Raw genomic sequence first — 22802 nt, 5'->3', positions numbered from 1 at the left:
GAGATAGGCATTTTTTTTGTCTTTTGTGTTTTTGTTTGTTTTTGCTATAGGGTGCATGTACTTGCCGGAGACACAGAAAACAAGAAGTCAAACCTCCCAGGGGGATGGCCACAGGCAATCCATTCTCCATTTTCCTCTCAGGATTTTGGGCAGGCATTCATATGTATCCAGCATGAGTTTTAAGGCCCTGTCCAGGACTCTTGTCCAGGACTCAAATTGCAGTTGGCCCTGTGGGAGTCCAGCTCCTCAGTCACTTTGCCACTTGCTGGCCCCTAGATAGGTATTTTTTTTAAAGCATTATTTAACTTTATTTATTGTATTTATTTATTTATTTTAATTTGACCAGAGAGGGACAGAGAGAGAGAGAGAAAGTGAGAAAGCAAGGTGCCAGGTCCAGAACTTGAACTGCAGTTGGCCATGTGGAGTCCAGCGCCCTTAACTACCACGCCACCTACCAGCCGTTTTTGTTTTTTTCTCTTTCTTTTCTTTTTTTTTTTTTAAACAGATTCTCTGTGTCACAATCCTCCCACTCCAGAGTCCCAGCCAGCCAGGATCACAGCTATACCCAGTCATGCTTGATACATTTTCAGATTGGTCTGAGAACTGAACCTGGGCCTTCCATGTGGCCTCTAGCCTCTCAAGTAGTGGCATTAGCTGTCCACCACCATGGATGGGCCATTTTTTTGTTCTCGTGACTTTATTCAGCGATACATCCATTTTATCTTACTAATTTAATACTATCACTTTAAACTTTGAGCAGTCCTTTATTTTTTTTAAGAATAATTAGTATTATTTCTTTTGATCTTTTTATTGCTTAGGAATGGAGAAAAGTTTTGTTAAGGTATTTAGAAGGAATTTTATTTTATTAATAGTAATACTATAGTTTGCTTTTTTTTGTAAACCTATTATAGAGCATATCCATATTATGAGAATAAAATATATAAGGTAGCTCCTTTTACTAATGAATTATTGAACTGTAATTTTAAATTCAGCTATATAATTAAAATGCTTAATAATAAAGATTAGGACATTTTCAGAAAAAAAAATAACATACTAACATACATTTTTTTCCCCTAAAAATATGTGTGTATATTAAGACATGTAATTGGGAATTGTTCTTTGTACATAGTGATAACAAAACTTACTATACTAGTTGGAGAAGATACTACATAATACTTATTATGTGCAAAGCACAGGTCCACATGCTTTATAATATTCACTCCTCTGATCCTGTTCATATGACCCTAATAAGTTCCTTGTGATCTCCATTTCACAGATGAGAAGTAGGCACAGAGCGAGTATCACTTGCTCAAGTCAGAGGCAGGCAGAGTCGTTCTGGAGTCTTTGCTTTCACCATGGTGCAGTACTTTTGTGATAAAATAATTGTAGATCATAGCAAGTTATGCTAAATAGTCACATTTGTCTTATTTCATTACCATACTTAGTTTCTCCTTCCTCTCCCTTCAATGTTAATTCGTTTATTATTGGAGTTCTTGTAAACTTATGTATGTATGTACATACCTCTTGTTTGGTAGGATTTTTGAGTGTTTTGTCTTAATACAAAAGCATGGATTTCTTAAAAAGATGAGTATTATTTAGAAACTACCATTTATAATAAGTTTTAAATACTATTTAGACTTTTAGAGCATCATGAGCATGTTGTTCATTTTTCAAAGTGTACACTGTTATTGTCATCTTAGTATTTGATTGCCTTAGTACTAATGACATAGCAAATGAAGACTTTAATTCATTACATATATTAAAATATCACATTTTAAATAAGAAATTCAAGGCATAGGGAGGATGATCTTGACAGTTTTCCTGATCTAGAAACATTATTGTTTTCTTTTAGGAACAGAGCACCATCTCATATAAGTTTGGGAGGTTTTTTTTGTTTGTTTATTTTTGAGAGGTTTTCGCTATAGGGCACGTGCACTTGCCAGAAAGACAGAGACAGAGAGATAGAAAGCGAGAAATCACCCCACAGGGGGGATGGCCATGCTGCAATACCTTCTCCATTCTCCTCTTGGGATCTTGGGCACGCACGCACATGCGCCCGGCGTGAGTTTAAGCCACCGGGTCCAGGATTCGAACCGCGGTCGACTACCTGGGAGTTAAGCGACAGCCATTATGCCAACTTCTGGTCCAAGTTTGGGAGTTTTAAGACAGCTGTAAAAGGAAAATTTTACCTTTTTATTTATTAATTTTTGGAGAGTGATTTTTGCTATAGGGTGTGTGTGCTCACTGGAGAGACAGAGATAGAGAGAGAGAAAGTGAGAAATCACCCCCTAGTGGGGATGGCCATGCAGCAATCCCTTCTCCTCCATTCTCTTCTTGGGATTTTGGGCATGAATGCACATGTGCCTGGCATGAGTTTCAAGCTGCTGGTCCGGGGCTCGAATTGCGGTCAACTACATGGGAGTCCATTATTATTGGAATTCTAATAGTAATGGTTCCATAACCATATGGCATAACCATTATGCCATCTACTGGCGTGTACTTGACAAAAGAGAAACAGAAGGAGAGGAGAAAACACCCCTGATGGGGAATAATCGTGCCACAATCCCATCTCCTCCTTTTCTCTCCCCTTCTGGGATTTTTGGCATTCATAAACCTGTTTGCAGCATGTTTCTCAAGCTACTGGGTCTGGAACTTGAATCACAGAGTTGGCCACGTGGGCTCCAGTTGCCTTAATCACCAGGCCATAGAGCCAGCCCCCAAATACCTTTATTTACCTCTCTCAGTAGTATAAATTCTCTCTATACACGTGTGTAAATTTATAATGTATACAGTAACATGATAAACGATAGTAAAATTTTTATGATAGCACATGCATGTGAGAAGAAAAGAGAGAGAAATAAAAACACTATTCACAAATCTTGTCATATCATAGTCCTGCTTCTCCAGCCCTCCAGCACCTCAGGATGTTGAGTGCCTGTGTATATGCTACATGTTTTTCAAGTTGTTTGAGGATCTAAACCTATGGCTTCTGACATTGGAGGTCACTTGCATTAGTGCTATGCTGCAGAAGCTGGGCCATGCTGGTAAATTTTATGTACCATGAGTAATATATGTATACAAAATACTGTTTAATAGTAGTTTTACTGCTACAGTAATACTGGTAGTATGGCCACAGTTACTCTAGTATAGAATGAAGAGTTGAATTCACATAAATTAATTGTGTTGATAACATAACTCCTCTGTAAGATACATTTCCCATTCTTTCTCTAAGGAAAAAACATTGAGGTACTTTTGTTGAGGAAGAAAAGGTTGGTCTGAGAAGGTTATGTATACAAAGTTTTCCTTTTATTTAATTTAAAACATCAATTATACCTTGACATTTATGACATTCTTATTTTTTGAGACAAACAAAGGAGATCTCACTAATTTACTTATTACTCAAGGATAACTTAATACTTCTCTGATTCATGCCATTCATGTCTCTCTTATTTTTCTTCCCTAGTTATGTGAAGAACTATTTGAGAAAATTAATGACAACTGTAATGAAGAAATGTCTTACTCTGTAGAGGTGAGTATAGCTGTGGGTTGAAACCAGAGGCCTCTGTGCTCCATTCCCTGAAACATTATGGCACTGTTCCTCACTTAGTGACTGAGGTCAGTTCCTATGACTATGTGGTTAAACAAATTGGTATGGTAAGTTAGGAATTTAAAGTTGGTTGTCTTGTGGGACCAGCAGTTGACATAATGGCTATGTCACTGGACTCCAATGTGGTTGACAGCAGTTTGAGTCCTGGACCTGGTGGCTTAAACTCAAGCTGGGCGCGTGTGCGTGCGTGCGTGCCCAAGATCTCGAGAGAAGAATGGAAGAGAAGGGATTACGGAGTGGCCATCTGCCCTGGGGGGTGATTTCTCACTTTCGTCTCTCTTTCTTTGTCTTTCTGGCGAGTGCACGCACCCTATAGCAAAAACCTCTCCAAAAAGAAAAAAAAAGTTGGATGTCTTATGGTGTGCCATGGCACCATCAGACTTTTTTTAAAAGAATTATTATTTTAGCTTTTGCCATAGGGTTGTGTGCAATTTCCAGAGAAAGAGACAGTGAGAGGGAGAGTGAGAAATCACCCACCAGGAGGATGGCCATGCCACAGTCTCCTCCTCCAGTTTCCCCTTGGGATTTTTTAAATAAATAAATAAATAAATACACACAGACACACACACACACACACAAGCATATGCACCCAGTGTGATTTTCAAGCTGCTGGGTCTGGGACTCAAACTACACCGCTGGCATGTGAGATCCAGCTCCTTTAATCTTCATACCACCTGCTAACCCAGAGTATGCATTTTTAAATAGATATCTTAAGACACCACATTAGAATAATGTAATTCCATTCATATAAAAAATACATTAGATGAATTCCAGAAAGCGATTAAGATACACCATAACACAATAATAGAAATCTGGTGTAATTGTTTTTATTTATTCTTAATACTACTGTGGGTACACAGTAAAGTACAAAATTATACACAAAATATGTAGTTTTGCATTAGTGTGAGTGGTTCATGTAGTGAATACAAGCCGATTGGGGGGAATGACATGAAGACTGAGAAAGGGAATTCCTGAGCCTCACACATACTGAAGAAAGGGATTCTATATGTAGGAGAACTAGCTGGAAGTCTGAGCAGCCATTAAACAGGTAGTCATTAAATGAGGAGTGGCCGTCCTGTTAAATTGCTCTAAATTATGGCTGTGCTACAGATCACTTAACCATTCCCACAGTTTTGTCTTTTTAGGCATTTAAGTTTTGGTTATAATATATCAAGTTGCGACGATATTTTTAGTCCTAAGTCTGTGCATTTACGGGATCATCAAGAAAGTCATAATGCATTTTTGCATTAAAAAACTTAGACAAATACATCATGACTTTTCCAATGGCCTAATATTTTCTGTTATTACCTTTGTGTGTATCTTGATTGTTAATACATTTGAATTGTTAAATGACCTTTCAGAAAGAAAGGCTGTGACCAGTTTTAATCCCACTAGCAGAGAATGAATACCCATTGTGTCCTTGCCAACATTTAGCGTTTTCATTTTTTAATCTCTGCCAATTATATGGCAAAATTTCTCTTTTAAATTTGCATTTCTTTGATGATTAGTGTGGTTGAGCTTCTTGTAAATTATGTATATGCCTATTTACATTTTGTGGTTGTAGTATTTTCCTTATTTGTATGAATTTTTTCCCTTTTATTATTCTTAATAATGATTTTTAGCAACCTAGATTTTTAAAAATTTCTTTACGTATCCATTTATTCCATGAGTGAGACAGACAGCACCTGCTCTAAGTTCCTGATGCCAAGACACACTCCCAGTTTTCACCCAGCCCTGGGTCATGGGCCTGCATGTGCCCTTTTACTTAGGGAGGCCTTCAGACTTGAGCTGGGAATCTACCCATGTGAGAGTGCCCCAGAACATCACGCTTTACTGCTGTGCCAACACCTGGTCCCAATCTTTAAAATATGTATAATCTTGGGCACCAGCAGATGTAATGAGTATTTCGCTGGACTCCCCTGTAGTTGACTGTGGTTTGAGTCCTGGACCCATTGGCTTGAAACTCATGCCAGGTACATATGCGTGCATGCCCAAAAAACTGAGAGGAGAGAGGAGAAGGAGTTGCAGCATGGCCATCTCCCCTGATGGGTGATATCTCACTTTCTGGGTCTCTTGTCTCTGTCTCTTTGGCAAGTCCTATAGCAAAAATCTCTCTCTCTCTCTTTATTTAATTTTATTTATTTATTTTTAATTTGACCATTGAGGGTCAGAGTGAGAGGGAGAGAGAGAGAGAGGGAAAGTGAGAAAGCAAGTTGCCAGGTCCGGGATTTGGACCACAGTTGGCCATGTGGGAGTCCATGTGGGTGCACCAACCACCACAACACCTGCCAGCCCTGCAAAAATCTCTTAAAAAAAAATGTATACATATATATAGGGGCCCTCAGGTGACATGGTGGTTGAGGGCATTGGTTTCCCACATGGCCAACCACGGTTTGAATATTGGACCTGGCAGCTTGCTTTCTCGCTTTCCCTTTCTCACTTTCTGTCTGGTCAAATTGAATAATAATAATAATAATAAGTGGAATTAAATAGATAAGTAATCTTAATCTTAAAATATATATATATATATATATATATATACACACACACATACATTTATCACACTCATATGTGTGGGTATACACATACATATATGTATACATATACATACACACATGTGTGTGTGTGTATAAAATCTTGCCTGGCCATAGTCCACAGTACATGTAGTATTGATTGACACTGCTACTCAGCAGGTCGAGGCCGTATGGGAGGCCTGGGCTTGATTCTCAGCCCACCCTAAAAGTTGGTCATGGTGGCACACACCTGCAGTCACACCTACTCAAGAGGCTTGAGGTAGGAAGATTACAATATAAAGTACCTGGCCTAAAAAAAAGATGTAAGTATATGTGTGTCTGTATACGTGTGTATACGTATTTATATATGCACACATATATGTATGTATGTATAATAAAATCTTTTATTTTCCCCCTTGATAATTGCTAACTTGGGAAGTTATTCTCCATCCAGTGTTCATCCCGGTTCTTTCAGATTAACTTTTACACATTAGTTTATTTGATAAATGTTCTTTTTATATATATATATACTTTATGAGCGTGCTTCACATGCACACATCTTTCAATATTGATTTTCATAGTAATTGAAATTATTAAAGTGTTCTTTTAAAGAACTTGTTCTGAGAAATTAAACTGCGTTTTAAACAACCTAGTTTTTTTGGTATGTGTTGTGATTTTTCAGTGGAACTTAAACAGTTCCTAGTTAATTCACTTACTTTGCCTACAAAATTTTATAAATATAATTTTAAAGAATTCTGCCTTGTTGGACTGGTAAGTTGTTTGGTGGCTGGACCACCAGACTCCCACTTGGCTGACCATGGGTTTGAGTCCTGGACCTGGTGACTTGCTTTCTTATTCTCCCTCCCCTCTCTTGCTCTCTCTCTAGTTAAACTGAATAATAATAAATACAATTAAATAAATAATTCTTTTTTAAAATTCCGCTTTGTGACTATCGTACTAAAGGAGGATGTGCTGTTGTGTCAAAATTATTATTTATAATTTTTCTTTGGCTTCTGCCATAGGGCATGTGTGCTCATTAGAGAGAAACAGAGAGAGAAAGTGATAAGCCACTCCCTGAGGGGATGGCCATGCTGCAGTCCCCTCTCTTCACCCTCCTTCCCAAGATTTTGGGCACGCATGCACCTGTGCCTGTCTTGTGACCTTCAAGTTGCTGGATCCTGGGGGTGAACTGTGGTCAGCCATGCGAGAGCCTTGTTTCCCAGCCAGCATGCCTCCTGCTGGCCCAAAATAGGTTACCTCATCCTGTAACTTACCCTTTATTCTTTTTTGAGCTGGGTGGTAGAATTTTTGAGCTTATAGGTAATAAAGGAAGATACCATTTCATTCACATTAGTCACAGTTCATAGGCTTATTTGGAGTGTAGCATCAATCCATAATTGATACTATAGTTCCTTGTCGTATCTGTCGGCCCTCTCTGACCTCCTCTCTCCCTACTTACTCTGTTCTAACTGTATTGGCTTTTTTGCTATTTCTAGAACATACCAGGAGCACCACTACCTCAGGGCCTTTTCATTTACTTTTCCTTCTGCCTATAATTTCTTCCCCTGGATATCTTTTTAGTTAGATATCCCAGTTTCTTCAAGTCTTTGCTCAGATCTCACCATCTTATTGAGGCATGCTTAGATCGCCTTATTTAATGTTGCTGCTGCTTACCCTCTACCCAGCACTCCTAATCTCCCTTGCCCTGTCCTATTTCTTTGTCCATTATTCTCATCATTATATATATATATATATATATATATTTTTTTTTTTTTTGGAGAGGCTTTTGCTATAGGGTGCGTGCGCTCGCCAGACAGAGACAGACAGAAAGACAGAAAGTGAGAAATCACCCCCCCAGGGGGGATGGCCACGCCGCAATCCCTTCTCCTCCATGCTCCTCTCAGGATCTTGGGCATGCATGCACACGCGCCCTGCGTGAGTTTTAAACCACCGGGTCCGGGACGCGAACTGCGGTTGACTACATGGGAGTCCAGTGACATAGCCATTATGCTGACTGCTGATCCCCTCATCATATATATTTTTTAAATGTTTGCCAGAAAATACATATATTTGCTGTAGAGAGAGAGGAAGAGAGGTGAGAGAAAGAAAAGAAAACACACGAGAAAGCATTCTCCATGGAGAATGGTTATGTTACAATAATCCCTGTTCCATTTTTCCCTTCCGGAATTTTGGGTATGCACACATCAAACCTCCATATTTGGGACTTAAATCACACAGTAGGCCATGTGGGATCCAGCTGCCTTAACCACCATGCCACAGGCTGACCCTTCATGTTATAACATACTTTATAAGGTTCCTGGTTTTTTTTTATGTTTGTTGTTTATTGTCCAGCTTTCTTACCAGAATTGTAAACTCAGCAGACCAGGGATCTTTGTTTATTTTATTTAGCCAACTGCCTACAATGGTGCCTGGAAGACTGTGGTGTTCAGTGAATTTGAACTTGCCAGGTGGGGTCTGTAATGGTTGGTTCAGACAGGTTCACATAGTAGAGAACAAGGAATAAGAACATGTTAACCTTCAGCTCACACCTTTGTGGAATTTAGGTTTGTGTGTACACAAGAATGATTAAAGTACCATCTCATTTTCTATGATGGCTTGCTACTGAAAATAATACTTGTTGACTTACTGTCATCATGGAACAATTACTTTGTCTTTCAGTGTTCTCAAATTTTTAAAACTGATTTAAGATACAGAATAAAGACACAGATTAGAGACTGAAAGAGAAAGCCAATAGAAATGGAGATTAGGTTCTAGTTCAGATACTCTGAAATGTGTCTCTGGGAAGTTAAAGTTGAAAAATGCAGGAGCTATGTTGTATGTTTGAATAGCTCCATGATACAGAAGGTTCTGGGAAGCAGTACAGTGTGGCCCACTGTGGTGAATGGACCCCAGTTGAGAGCCTTGTTTGCTCAGAAGTCTGATTTTTAGATACATCAGGAACAGAACCGTCCTTCAAAGTCAGACTCTAGACTGAAGCTCATATAACTGATGTTAGGAAACCAATATGTTGTTTTATTATTTTCCCATGAGGAATAGTTATTACCCTTCCAGTTATTACCACAGTTCAGACTAGCGTTTGTTCTTTCTGTGAACAGACCTATATTGGAATCCTCTTGGTTACTTGGTGAACATAGAATTGGAGGAAGGGGATTTGATGAGATAAATGTTTTGTTGCCTCAGGTTAAAAAGTAATAACCCTGAGTATTCATCGCAGTGATAGGACCAGTCTTTGATGAGGCAAGAAGAACTGATGCAGTGCAGTGTCTGAGGCTTTTTCTTTGCCCATAAGTCTTGCATAGGTACCGCCACCATATACCTTCCACGTTGATCATCCCTCACCTTTATTAGTAGATACACCCTCGTTAGTGATATTATGAACAGTTCTAAGTTCACTGTAAACCCTAATTACAATAGTTTACATTTGATAAAACATATTGAAGTTTTAAAAAATCTTTTTACTATGTGATTTCTTTTTCCAAGTTTTCTAATTCTCTTTAATAATTTGTTCTTAGGTGAGCTACATGGAAATTTACTGTGAGAGGGTACGAGATTTGCTGAATCCAAAAAACAAGGGTAATTTGCGTGTGCGTGAACACCCACTTCTTGGACCTTATGTGGAAGATCTGTCAAAATTGGCAGTCACTTCCTACACGGACATTGCCGACCTCATGGATGCTGGGAACAAAGCCAGGTATGGTAGGAAATAGACTGATGACTGAGGTATTTGGCATATTTTGAGGCCCTTTGTTGCTGGTTAAGGGTTTGAGGCCACATTTATGGCTAGGAAAGCAGCTTTGACTGTGGAGCCCTCTAATCTTTTGTCTGTGCTGAAGAGGTGAGGTGTCAGCAGATGATTTTTCTTCTTATCACACAGTGCATTGGTGAAACACATTAGAACTTTGGTTAAGTTTTACTCTTTGACTTTGATCAAGTCATGTTAAAACGTTAGTCATCATGTCTGTATATGGCTATGGTAGTAATTGATTCTGGAGCACCTAAGAAAGAATACAGATTAAATGCTTCAGTGATTTCTAAAGGGATAGCTGGAGTATGAAAAATGATTCTGACGGGATTGCTTTGAGTGCTGGAGGGCAACTTGATGGGCTCACAAATAAGGCAGTATGGAGAGCAGTTGTGTAAGTGACAATCTTCCAATCTGTGAATAAGTTTAAGGCTATTGCTTGTAATTGTTATGCTTATAACATGGGGCCTGCTGTCCATTATTACTGTCATCTAAGAATTCCATTGTCACATGGTCACGTTTATGTTTATTTAGGACAGTGGCAGCTACCAATATGAATGAAACAAGTAGCCGTTCCCACGCTGTGTTCACCATTGTTTTCACCCAGAAGAAACATGATACTGAGACCAACCTTTCTACTGAGAAGGTAAGAAAAACTTCAGTCTCTGGGCTTAAGTTGTGAAAAATGAAGATTTTAAGAAGACCCTTTTGGTACCACCCTCTGCATTTTGCTCTTAATAGAGAGTGTTTTATAGCCTCTGCTTATCATTTTTCTTGCATCTTACATCAGCTGTCAGCATGGGTTCTTAAATGAAATTGCAAGATAGAAAATAGAATTAAGGGCCAGCCCCATAGTTCAGTGGTTGGAGCAATAAGTCGCTACATGCCACATGGCTGATCACGGTTTCAGTCCTGGCTCCAGTAGTTTGAAAAACATGCTGGATGCACGTATATGCATGTCCAAAATCCTGGTAGGATGGAGAAATGGAGGAAAAAGGACTGTTAACCATTGAGGGGTGATTTTTGTTTCTTCTTACTTCTTTCTGTGTCTGGCAAGTACATGCACGTCTGGCAATTAAAAAGAAATTGAAAAAGAAAATAGACTTAAGAAGAAAACATCCTGGCTGGTCATGCAGCACAGTGATGAAAGGAGCCAGATCCCAAATCCTGGCCCTGGCAGATTGAGAAACATGCCAGGCACATGTATATGTGCCTCACATCTCAGCAGGATGGAGAAACAGAAGGATTATGGTATGACCATGCCCCATTGGGGAGTGCTTTCTGTCTCTCCCTCTCTTTCTGTCTCTTTCTGGTAAGCACATGCACCCTCTGGCAATTCAAAAGAAGGAAACAACCCCAGGACTCTGGGTCTCAAAACTACTCTGTGTAAAACAGCTAAATAATTCCAGAGGGAGAAAAAAAAAATTTTTTTTTAGGAGAGAGATTTTTGCTTTTGGGTCTGTACACTTACCAGAGAGACAGAAAACGAGAAATCACTCCCCGAGGGATGGCCATACCACGATCCTTTGTCCTCCATTGGGCACGCATGCACATGTACCTGGTGTGAGTTTTAAGCTGCCAGGTCTGGGACTCAAACCACAGTCTACTTGGAAGTCCAGCGATGTAACCATTATGCCATCTGCTGCTCCTGAAAATTCTTGATTAGAACCTTTTAATTATCTATATTCTGTGTTTTTATTTTTTTTATTTTTTTTAATGATAATGTTATTGTGGCACATAGACCTATCTTATTCCTAAAAAAATAAGTATCTACAAAACATTTCTGATGTTTTTCAAATACTTTGGCTTGTTAATTTCTCATTTTCTGTAGTGGTTAAATATTGTAGACTTTAGAATTAGAATGTTTGCTTTGAACCCTGGTTCTGTCACTTTTTAGCTGTGTTACCTTAGGCAAGGTATTTAATCTTGTTTCTCTATTTCCCCATCTATAGCAGTCTCACCTGTGAAACCAGTACCATAGTCTGGATAATGAGAATTTCTGTTACTCCAAAAAGTTGCCTTATGCCTCTTTGTAATCTATCTCTATCCTTTCATGTACCTCTGTCCCAGGGAATTCTTAATCTGCTTTGTTTCTTGCATATAATTTTGTATTTTTTAGAATTTTATATAAATGGAATCACATATGTGGTATGTGGGGACTTCAAAAAGTTTATGAAAAATGCATATCATGAAAAAACTGTGCATTAATTTAAAAAAAATTTTGGACCAAAATAAACTCATACTTTTTTTTTTTTTGAGTGGTGTTTGCTATAGGGCGCATGCGCTCGCCAGACAGACAGACACAGAGAGACAGAAAGCGAGAAATCACCCCCCAGGGGGGTGGCCATGCCGCAATCCCTTCTCCATTCTCCTCTCGGGATCTTGGGCACACGTGCCCAGCGTGAGTTTAAGCTACCGGGTCCGGGACTCAAACCGCGGTCAACTACGTGGGAGTCCAGTGACATAGCCATTACGCTAACTGCTGGTCCCAATAAACTCATAATTTTAATTCCGTTTGCCATGAAGTTTTTGACATCCCCTCAGAGGCACTACTTTTTTTTCCTGATTTCTTCAACTTAGCCTAATGATCTTGAGATTAATCTATATTATATATATCAATAGTTCATTCCTTTTCATTGCTGATCAGTATTCCATTGTGTACATATACCACTGTTTGTCACCTATTGATGGACATTTAAATCCTCTCAGGTTTTTTTCATTATTATGGATAAAGCTACTGTGAACATTTGTGTACAGCTTTGTGTGGTCTGGATAAATTTGTTTTTGTTCCTCTTGATAAATATCTAGGAGCAGGATTATTGAGCTTTATGTAATGTGTATTTAATTTAGAAACTTCTAAACTGTTTCCCACAGATAGTACTATATTCCCACCAGCAGTATGTGAGTGTTCCAGTTGCTCAAAGCTTCATTTTCAATTTTTTTAAGTTAATACATTTATTTATTGATTTCTTGGAGAGGTTTTTGCTATAAGGCATATGTGCTCACCGGAGAGACAGAGAGACAAAAGGTGAGAAATCACTTCCCAGGGGCATGGCCATGTTGCAATCCCTTCTCCTCCATTCTCCTCTTGGGATCTTGGGCACGCATGCACATGCTCCCGGTGTGAGTTTAAGCCACCAGATCTGGGACTCGAACCGCAGTTGACTATATGGGAGTCCAGCGACATAGCCATTATGCCAACTACTGGTCCCAATAAATGTATTTCTTCCACCAGAGAGAGACATACCCAACAAGGAACTCATGCCATGATCTGCCCTCTCCTAAGCCAGTGCAGATCATGGGCATGTGAGCATGCATCCAGGCCCAGGACGCACAACAAAGACTTGCCCATGTGGGTCCAATTGCGTACCTCTGTGCCACAAAGCTGACCCCAGAGCTTCATTTTATTTATTTCCTGAGTGAAGGGACACCCCAGCCAGCAGGATCACGGGTACACCTTGGCACTCCGACTTGTTCAGATTGACCCAGGATCCGAACCTTGGCCTTTCACTTAGCTCCAGTATGGGACAGTGACACCCCACTGCCTGCACCTCTGTGGCTAGGCGACAGCTTCTTGAGTTTATAACTTTTTAATATTTTTATAACATATTGAGTGGTATGCCATGCTTATCCTAAAGTCACTTCTTTTGAACAAGATAATTGCTGTGAATTCTATACATGTTCTTTAAACTATGGTCTATGTTGCCTTTATCTTCTTATGCCATACTTAAGAATTCTGGTGTTTTTAATCTTCACCATACTTTGGCCTTTTCATAAATTTTCTGCCCCTGAATGTTTACTATTTATTTTTTCATGGCCCATGTTATTTTTCTTTACCAGGTCAGTAAAATCAGCCTGGTGGATCTTGCGGGAAGTGAACGAGCTGATTCAACAGGTGCCAAAGGGACTCGATTAAAGGTATTTATTTTACCAAATAAATGTCAGGCCAATAAAGGTTCTGTATCATGGGTTAGCAGACTGTGTCTACAGGCCAGATCCACCCCACTAGTGCCCTGTTTTTATAAAAAAATTTATTGAGATATAGCTCCATCTATTATGTATTGCCTATGACTACTTTTACACTACAGTGGACAGAGAAAATAAGGCCCACAAAACCTGGCCCTTTACAGGAAAAAAAAAATGTCCAACTCCTCATATTTCAGTGAAAGGATAAGTTATGTAACAGAATGGTTATGGAGGACTTCATGGTCCAGGTGAGAGTTGAATTGCACTCTGAGGAGCAGGCAGAACTTGACTAGACAGAGGAGAGAGTGATGGGAATAGACTATACAAGAGCCAGATGTCAGAATGGGCATGCATTGGGAGAGAGAACTGCTTAACAAGAGCAGAAATTTCAAGTAGACAAGTTGTGGGAAGAAGACTGTGTCTGTGAGGTGTTGGAGCACAGACATCTTGAACATACTTTGAGACTCAGGCATTGGTACCAGCATATGCTCAAGTGAAGAGAAAGATTGAGAACTAAAGGAGGCGTTTAGAACTTGTCATAAAGGAATAAATATGCTAGCATTATAGCCAATTGTTTTTTATGTTGTGTGTGGTAGTGAGGTAGCAGAAATTTTTTATCATAATTCCTTCTTGTTTGATATTTATTGTAGGAAGGAGCAAATATTAATAAATCTCTCACAACATTGGGCAAAGTCATTTCAGCCTTGGCAGAGGTGGTAAGTTTATATTTCATTGTAAGGGGAAATTTTTCTGCTCAGTAAATATATTTGGTGATATTTTTTGATTGTTTATGAAGGCTGTCATTTTTTCCACCTTTTATATAAGCTAGCCTTCTCCTTTTAGAGTTTTACCAATAAGCTACTAGGTGTATAACCCAGCTTGACTTTGTACTGAAGGTAAAAGAGAAGAAGAAGAATGAAAGTAAATATTAGATCTATAACAGCTAGCGTGAACATCTAAGGTTTGACTCATTTTTTGAGCCTTATTTCATATCTCACAAAAACCAAGTATATTTGTTGTATATTCTTTTCTCGTATAATCTTTTCTAAGTAGAATGTAGTATTTCTTCAGGGTTTGAACAGTTTGGCTTTTTAAAAATAGTTTCATTCTTTTGTATTCCTTATGGAACATTACAGCTGAAATAGTTTTTGAATAAGGGGATGCATTATTTAGGTTAGAGGCTGAGGAAATATGTATTAGTCATTGTGTGTTTTAATTGAGTTTTATTTCTCATATAAATTGCTAAAAAGAATTGAATGCCTTCTTGCTTGTCTGTGAGAAATCATAACTTATGACTAAAATTTAAACAGAATATTTTCTATTTGGAGGCTTATCCTGTGTTCTTCTTTTCTTTTTAAAATGCTTTCATCTGTAGGATAACTGCACCAGCAAGGTATGATGGAGATGGTAGACCTGAACTAGCTGTAGAATCAACTGTAGTGGTTTTAAATCCTCAGCAGGATGTTTGGAGGCCTCAATAGGAATTGAGCCTTTAAAAAATGTTTTGTCATCTGTTTTCTAGCTCTGGAATTTTGAATGGCTATAAGGGTGACCAATGGCTATGAGGATGACCATGACTCATGAGACTTAACACCAAAATTAATTTAGAGAACATGACGTGCTTTGGAGAGGAATTAAGAATAAAGGAACAAGAGAGAAATTTGAGGAAGCTTTTTCAGTGTTTTCTCTACTGACCTGTAGCATTGTCTCTTGACAGGCCTGTAAACCACACAAAAGGGCAATAAATTAAATTTGTAAGGGTACCATTCTACAACATAGCTGGCATCTTGATTATTAATGCTTACTATGTTTTATTTATTTATTTTCATTTCTTTCCCTGCAATTTGCTATAGGGCGTATACACTCCCGAGAGAGAGAGAGAGAGAGAGAGACAGAGAGAGACAGAGAGAAGGAAAAGCACCCCCTAGGGGGCAATGATGACACCACAGTCCCTTCTCCTCCATTCTCCTCTCAGGATTTTGAGCAGTGTTGTGCATGTGCCTAGAGTGTTTCATAAACCGCCGGGTCTGGGACTCAAATCGTGTAGCTGGCCATGTGGGATCCAGCTGCCCTAACCATCATGCCACCTGGCTGGTCCTACACTGCATTTCTTAAACCTCTTTGTATTATCTTACTTGCTTCCTACCATGAAAGGTCATGGATTATTTAAAACATTAAAAAATGTATTGGGACCAGCTGGTGGTGTGGTAGCTGGATCCCACATGGCTGGCTATGCAGTTTGAATTCTGATCCCGTGGCTTCAGAAACATGTCAGTTTGTGGGTGTGCACAAGCATACTCACACACCTGAAATCTTGAGAAGAGAAAAGGAGGATGAGGGGTTGGAGGACAAGGGATTGGGTGTAACCAGCCTCACGGGGGTGCTTTGTCACTTTCTCTCTTGCTCTATGTCTTTGTCTCTCTCTTGTGTGAACATGCACTCTTCAGGGAAAAAAAAAAGTTTTTTGTTCTTGGAGAGGTAAAAACATTTTTTTCTACAGAACATAGTATTTGGATTCATTTTTTTTAACTCAAATACTGAATTTTCGCTTGTATTTATATCTGAGTACTGTTAAAATGTCTTAGTACTCTTACATAAATAAAATTTAGAGCACTTAATAATTTGTCATGAATCACACAAGTAAAATTGGGATGGGGCAGTATTTGTACAGAAATATCTTATTTAATTTAATTAATTATTATTATTATTTTTAGTCCAGGGAACAAATATACATACATGAGAGAGAGACAGAGAGGGAAAAAGAGAAAACACTCCTCCCATCAGGCCCTGTTCATACTGCAATCCTTTTTATTTCAGTTCTCCGTCCCATTAGGATCCTGGACATACATATATGTACCTGGCATGTTTTTTAAGCTGATGGGGCCAGGAATCAAACTCTGATTGACCATGTGGGACCTGGCTTCCTCTGCACAATGCCTAACCACTGTGCCACAGAGCCTGCCTGAAATATAACATATTTTCAATATATAGATTGGTTATTTTCTACACTTCTACAAAAATAGCAGTAAGAAGTAAGGCTCTTTTTTCTTTTTTTCTTTGCTTGTCAGAAAAGGGTGCCTTAGACTCACAACTTTTGTCTGCTCTTTGATACTATATATGTGAACATTCCGCCAATATGTGATTTGGGTCCCAGAACCATAAAGATTGGTAAAACTTAGTGATCACTCTAACTTGTCCTGTCCATTTGCTTATCTGTTACTGTCCATGTCAACTAAGGAAAAGTTTATAAAATATTTATTAATACTTAACAATACATAATAATTGCAAATGATGTTTATAATCAGTTCTATAAAAACCAGCTTAGTACTTTGCATGTGTAACTATCATAGACCTACAATAGACTTTAGTTTTTATGTAGTAGGCATAATATTGAGTAAATGAGTATGTATTGTTATTTCCACTGGGGAGAGAAACAGGCTTATTATCATCTAAACTTAACAATATTTCTTTATAGAGAGGTTAATGATCTAAGTAAAGCTTTTTATCCAAGTAACTGTGAAGCATGTATTTTTAAAGTTTTTATGAATGTGAAAATAGATGGGATTAATTAGAGAGCAAATTATATAAGAAACAGCTAAAATTCTGAGGCATTTTCAAATGGAATGGATTGAAATTCTATTTATACCTCTTTATTTAGCTTTTTCTTCTTAATTTAGTATCTAACTGACAAAGAATGAAAATAAGAACATTTTGTCAAACTGACATTGTTTATTTTATAAATACTGTTTGTGGACAGTGAAACTGGCATACTCTACATCTTAACAGCATTTTGCAGTACTAACAGTGAGCAAAGCGGGGTGTCTAGGTATGTTTGGAAACTATGAAAGATTTAACAGATCTTAGACCTCAAGGATTTTGTAGGGGCATGAAATTTTGTCCCACTAATCTGTGAATAACCTGAAGACTTAATACTCCCTAGAAATCTGAAACTTAAAATTGAACCTGCTATTGGAAATGACTTTCTATTTGGTAGAATATACATCTGTGTAGTGGGATGGGATGGAATGAATTTTTTAAAAAATTATTTTACTCAATTTTATTTATTTTTTAATTAATTTTTTTTTTTTAGAGGTTTTTGCTATAGGGCGCGTGTGCTCACCAGACAGACAGAGAGAGACAGAGAGATAGAAAGGGAGAAATCACCTCCCAGGGGGGATGGCCACACCGCAATCCCTTCTCCTCCATTCTCCGCTCAGGCGTGAGTTTTAAGCCACCGGGTCCGGGACGTGAACCGTGGTCTACTATGTGGGAGTCCAGCGACATAGTCATTATGCTAACTGCTGGTCCCTAATTTTATTTATTTTTAATTTGACCAAAGGAGGACAGAGAGAGAGAGAAAGTGAGAAAGCAAGCCGCCTGGTCTGGGACTCGAACCACGGCTGGACATGTGGGAGTCTAGCACCCTTGACCACCACGCTGACCTGCTGGTCCCCGGCCCTGTTTTTTTTGTTTTTTTTTTTAAGAGGTTTTTGCCATAGAGTACATGTACTCGCTGAACAGACACCGAGACGGTGAGTGGGAAAGTGAAAAATTACCCCCCCCAAGGGGATGGCCACACTGCACTCCCTTCTCTATTCTCCTCCTGAGATCTTGGGTACATGCACCCAGTGTGATTTTCAAGCCACTGGGTCCAGGATTTGAAACTCATTTGGCCATGTGGGAGTCCGGCAATGTAACCACCACATCATCTTTTGGCCCCGGCATGAATATTTTTGATGAGAGGTGGAATTTAAATGCTACTTATCTACTCCCTCTTTTTCTCAACAAACTGGAGGTCAGCCACTGGTGCTTTATTTTCTAAATACTTGTGGTTTTTTTTTTTTAAGAGAGGTTTTTGTGCTCACCAGGAAGAGAGAAACAGAGAGACAAAAAAGTGAGAAATCACCCCCCCCCCGGGATGATGGCCACACTGCTATCCCTTCTCCTCCATTCTCTTCTCGGGATCTTGGGCATGCATGCACACACGCCCAGTGTGAGTTTAAGCCGCCAGGTCCGGGACTCAAACTACAGTTGACTACATGGGAGTCCAGTGACATAGCCATTATGCCAACTTCTGGACCCTACCTGTGCTTTTTCAAAAAGTAGTTCTCCCTCAGTTTAATGTCAAATTATTCCAGGAATGGACTATATAACTGCCAATTACTGGGGCAATGTTTTTCAGTGAACTCTGACTTTTCCTGTTAGTAGCTTCATAGAGGATCACACACTGTCAGCCAGCTGATATTTGAGTAGCTATCTTCTGCAAAGTGTTTGCATTAATTTTTACTTTTGGGGAATATAATTTCCTTCATTTTTAGCACTGCCTTTTCATTGGACCATTTTGGTTTATGCTGTGGTGATGAAAAGGATCATGAAAAAGTATTACAAGAAGACCCTCCTGGGACCAGCAGTTGGCGTAATGGCTATGTCGCTGAACTCCCATGTAGCCAACCACGGTTTGAGTCCCGGACCCAGTGGCTTAAACTCACGCCAGGCACATGTGCATGCATGCCCAGGATCCCTAGAGGACAATGGAGGAGAAGGGATTGTGGCGTGGCCAATCCCCTGGGGGGTGATTTCTCACTTTCTATCTCTTTATCTCTTTCTGGCGAGTGCACGCACCCTATAGCAAAAACCTCTCCCAAAAAAAGAAGAAGAAGAAGACCCTTCTTATGTACACAGAACTCATTTTGTACTCCTTACAGATCTCTCAATTAGCAAATCACGTCATTTTTTTAGACCTTTTAATTTTGTCTTCATTCTACTGGTTGAATTTATTTTTGGCATGATTTTCTCTCTGAAAAAACAAACAAACATGTATTACTTTACAATAATTATTAGATATACCACAACCCACTTGATTGGTGGTTGGCCAAATAAAATCAATACATCTGACTGGTAATGCACAGGATTCATACAAAAATAAAAATTACTGTTTGAGGACTAGATATTAGACAATGTGAAGAAATTGTTAATTTTGTAAGATGTGATAACAGTCTTTTTTTTTTTTTTGAGTTCATTATGTACCCAAAGTATTTTTAGGTGAAATGTTGGATTTGGTTTTAAACACTAACAGCTATAGAAGACATAATATGGACAGAATATTAGATTGTAGTCTTGATGTCATATTTCCTGAACTTGGTCATTGTACCTGGTGTAAGAAAATGTCTATCTACTGAGTGTTGTAGGGGTAAATGAACATGATGAATACAACTTACTCCAATACAGTGTACAAAAGTGTTTCGGGAATAATTGAAAGATGATTGGCAAAATATTGGTAATAGTTAAAGCTGATGATGAGTATATGGTTACTCATTTATAATACTCTCTTGACTTGTGTATATTACACATTTTCAAAATAAAATGTAAAAAAAGGTATTGCATGAGCTTTGGGTATTATGAAGAACTGAAATAGTGATGAGATTCAATAGTGTTGGGGTGCTACTGGGATTTTATTAATTTAGGAATTATAGACTGGTTTGCCTTTCATGCACCTTTCCCCCCTAACAATGGTATGGCCATTTCCTTGTCTTTAACAGAGTAAAAAGAAGAAGAAAACTGATTTTATTCCTTATAGGGATTCTGTACTTACTTGGCTCCTTCGAGAAAATCTAGGTAGGTATGCTAAGCATCTTGAAGCAGTTTGCTGATTATTTGTTAATTGCCCCATGTCTGTTTTGGAGAAGAATAATATACCCATTCAGATTACTAACTCAAGTGCTCTATATCTTTTTCTGGTTTTACTCTTGATTCAGCAGATTAGATTTGCTCAATTTTAAATCTATGGGTGTTCTCCCATATTTCATTTACTTCGTGGCATGAACTATGGAGTAGTGATCTTCCTGACTCCCCACACCTGCTTCAAACTATTGCTCCTTTGACTGTCTCTCAAAAGCCCCTGCCCATTCTAGATTGCATAATCAGATGTTGCCAACCCCCTGACTGCTAATGTTTGGGGACCTTCAGTTTGCTGCCCTTCATTCACTACTCCATCTTATCCAGAAAGAAGGACTGACCCGTTGTGTCAGATGTTGCTGATAGAGGAGGCTGAGATTAGACTCAGCTTGGGTTTAGCTCCATCACTAATGACTTTTACATTGCTAAGGACCATTTTGGTGGAGCGGTTGAGATTTTTACTTGAGTGGGCTCAAGAATGTGGAAGACAGGGATTGTCCCCAGTAGATCTAGACACTAGAGTTTAACAGTGCCTGGCATGAGGATATTAAGAAATTTGTTGACTTGTGATTAATCTTAGGATCTGAGGTTGTGCCATCAGATCTGACAGATTCAATGAAGTTCTGTAGAAAATGAGAATGATTTGAAATATTTATGATTTATCTTTTTTAGGTGGCAATTCTCGGACTGCAATGGTTGCTGCTCTGAGCCCGGCAGATATTAACTATGATGAAACTTTGAGTACTCTGAGGTACTCTCATTTAATCTCAGTAGATAAATAAACCACATTGCCATCAGAAGTCATTTTGTCATACTATAGAATTTCTCATGCTTTGTGGGTTGTCATTTATGTGAATAATATTCCTTCCTCTCATTAAAGGGAAATCATAGAAAAAATATTTTTATTATAGTAAAATTTATCTGTTATGATTTCAGCTTCATTGGGAAGTGCAGGAACTTTTTCATAGGCAGGATGTTAAAATTGCTCATGTGAGATTTTGGAGATTTTCAATGGATAGTGAAATTTTCTTATAATTATTTCTATAAAAAGAAACAGCCCTTTCTGTTGTGTTGGTCATTATAGAAATGTTCAAGATGTGAAAAGTAATACAATTATGAGTACATGTAGCATTAAAAACATTATTAACAGATGTTTAGTATTAAGATATATAATTTATATAATTGCTCATGTGAGATTTTGGAGATTTTCAATGGATAGTGAAATTTTCTTATAATTATTTCTATAAAAAGAAACAGCCCTTTCTGTTGTGTTGGTCATTATAGAAATGTTCAAGATGTGAAAAGTAATACAATTATGAGTACATGTAGCATTAAAAACATTATTAACAGATGTTTAGTATTAAGATATATAATTTATATTATATATATATAAAAAAATATATATATATATATTCCATTACTTTAATCTGAAACTCCAGCCTTCTCCTATTAAAGATACTTAGTATAATGAAAGAACACAGAATAGTCTGACAGATTGGTATTTGAGACTTCTCTGATATATATTTTCATCGTGATCTTGGGTTAATCATTTAAATTCATCTGAACCTTTTACTCATTTCTGTAAAGGTACTGTGAAAATTTATGCAAACATACTATTATTAAGACTCATGGGACCAGCAGTTGGTGTAATGGCTATGTCACTGGACTCCCATGTAGTCAATCGCAGTTGATTTTGGAGATTTTCAATGGATAGTGAAATTTTCTTATAATTATTTCTATAAAAAGAAACAGCCCTTTCTGTTGTGTTGGTCATTATAGAAATGTTCAAGATGTGAAAAGTAATACAATTATGAGTACATGTAGCATTAAAAACATTATTAACAGATGTTTAGTGGTAAGATATATAATTTATATTATATATATATAAAAAAATATATATATATATATTCCATTACTTTAATCTGAAACTCCAGCCTTCTCCTATTAAAGATACTTAGTATAATGAAAGAACACAGAATAGTCTGACAGATTGGTATTTGAGACTTCTCTGATATATATTTTCATCGTGATCTTGGGTTAATCATTTAAATTCATCTGAACCTTTTACTCATTTCTGTAAAGGTACTGTGAAAATTTATGCAAACATACTATTATTAAGACTCATGGGACCAGCAGTTGGTGTAATGGCTATGTCACTGGACTCCCATGTAGTCAATCGCAGTTCGAGTCCTGGACCTGGTGGCTTAAACTCACGCCGGGCGTGTGTGTATGCGTGCCCAAGATCCCGAGAGCAGAATGAAGGAGAAGGGATTGTGGC

At 38.2% G+C, this 22802-nt stretch overlaps 1 protein-coding gene across 8 annotated transcripts in view; it reads left to right on the top strand.

The window, feature by feature from the left end:
- The window catches only part of KIF1B (kinesin family member 1B), a 161341-nt gene that overhangs the window by 31522 nt on the left and 107017 nt on the right, over positions 1 to 22802 (top strand). For 5 of the 8 annotated variants that reach the window (XM_006145348.3, XM_006145355.3, XM_006145352.3 and 2 more), the window contains exons 4-11: positions 3464 to 3529; positions 9654 to 9832; positions 10418 to 10529; positions 13724 to 13801; positions 14500 to 14565; positions 15225 to 15242; positions 20389 to 20464; positions 21197 to 21275. In XM_006145348.3, coding sequence (XP_006145410.1) covers positions 3464 to 3529; positions 9654 to 9832; positions 10418 to 10529; positions 13724 to 13801; positions 14500 to 14565; positions 15225 to 15242; positions 20389 to 20464; positions 21197 to 21275 — 674 coding nt within the window. The remainder of the gene's footprint in view (positions 1 to 3463; positions 3530 to 9653; positions 9833 to 10417; positions 10530 to 13723; positions 13802 to 14499; positions 14566 to 15224; positions 15243 to 20388; positions 20465 to 21196; positions 21276 to 22802) is intronic. The other 3 variants (XM_006145353.3, XM_006145349.3, XM_006145357.3) reach the window with 1 other exon arrangement.

This window comes from Tupaia chinensis, unplaced genomic scaffold (assembly GCF_000334495.1).
Source record: "Tupaia chinensis unplaced genomic scaffold, TupChi_1.0 Scaffold000146_1, whole genome shotgun sequence".
Classification (NCBI taxonomy): domain Eukaryota; kingdom Metazoa; phylum Chordata; class Mammalia; order Scandentia; family Tupaiidae; genus Tupaia; species Tupaia belangeri.
This window is presented reverse-complemented; position numbering and strand designations above follow the sequence as displayed.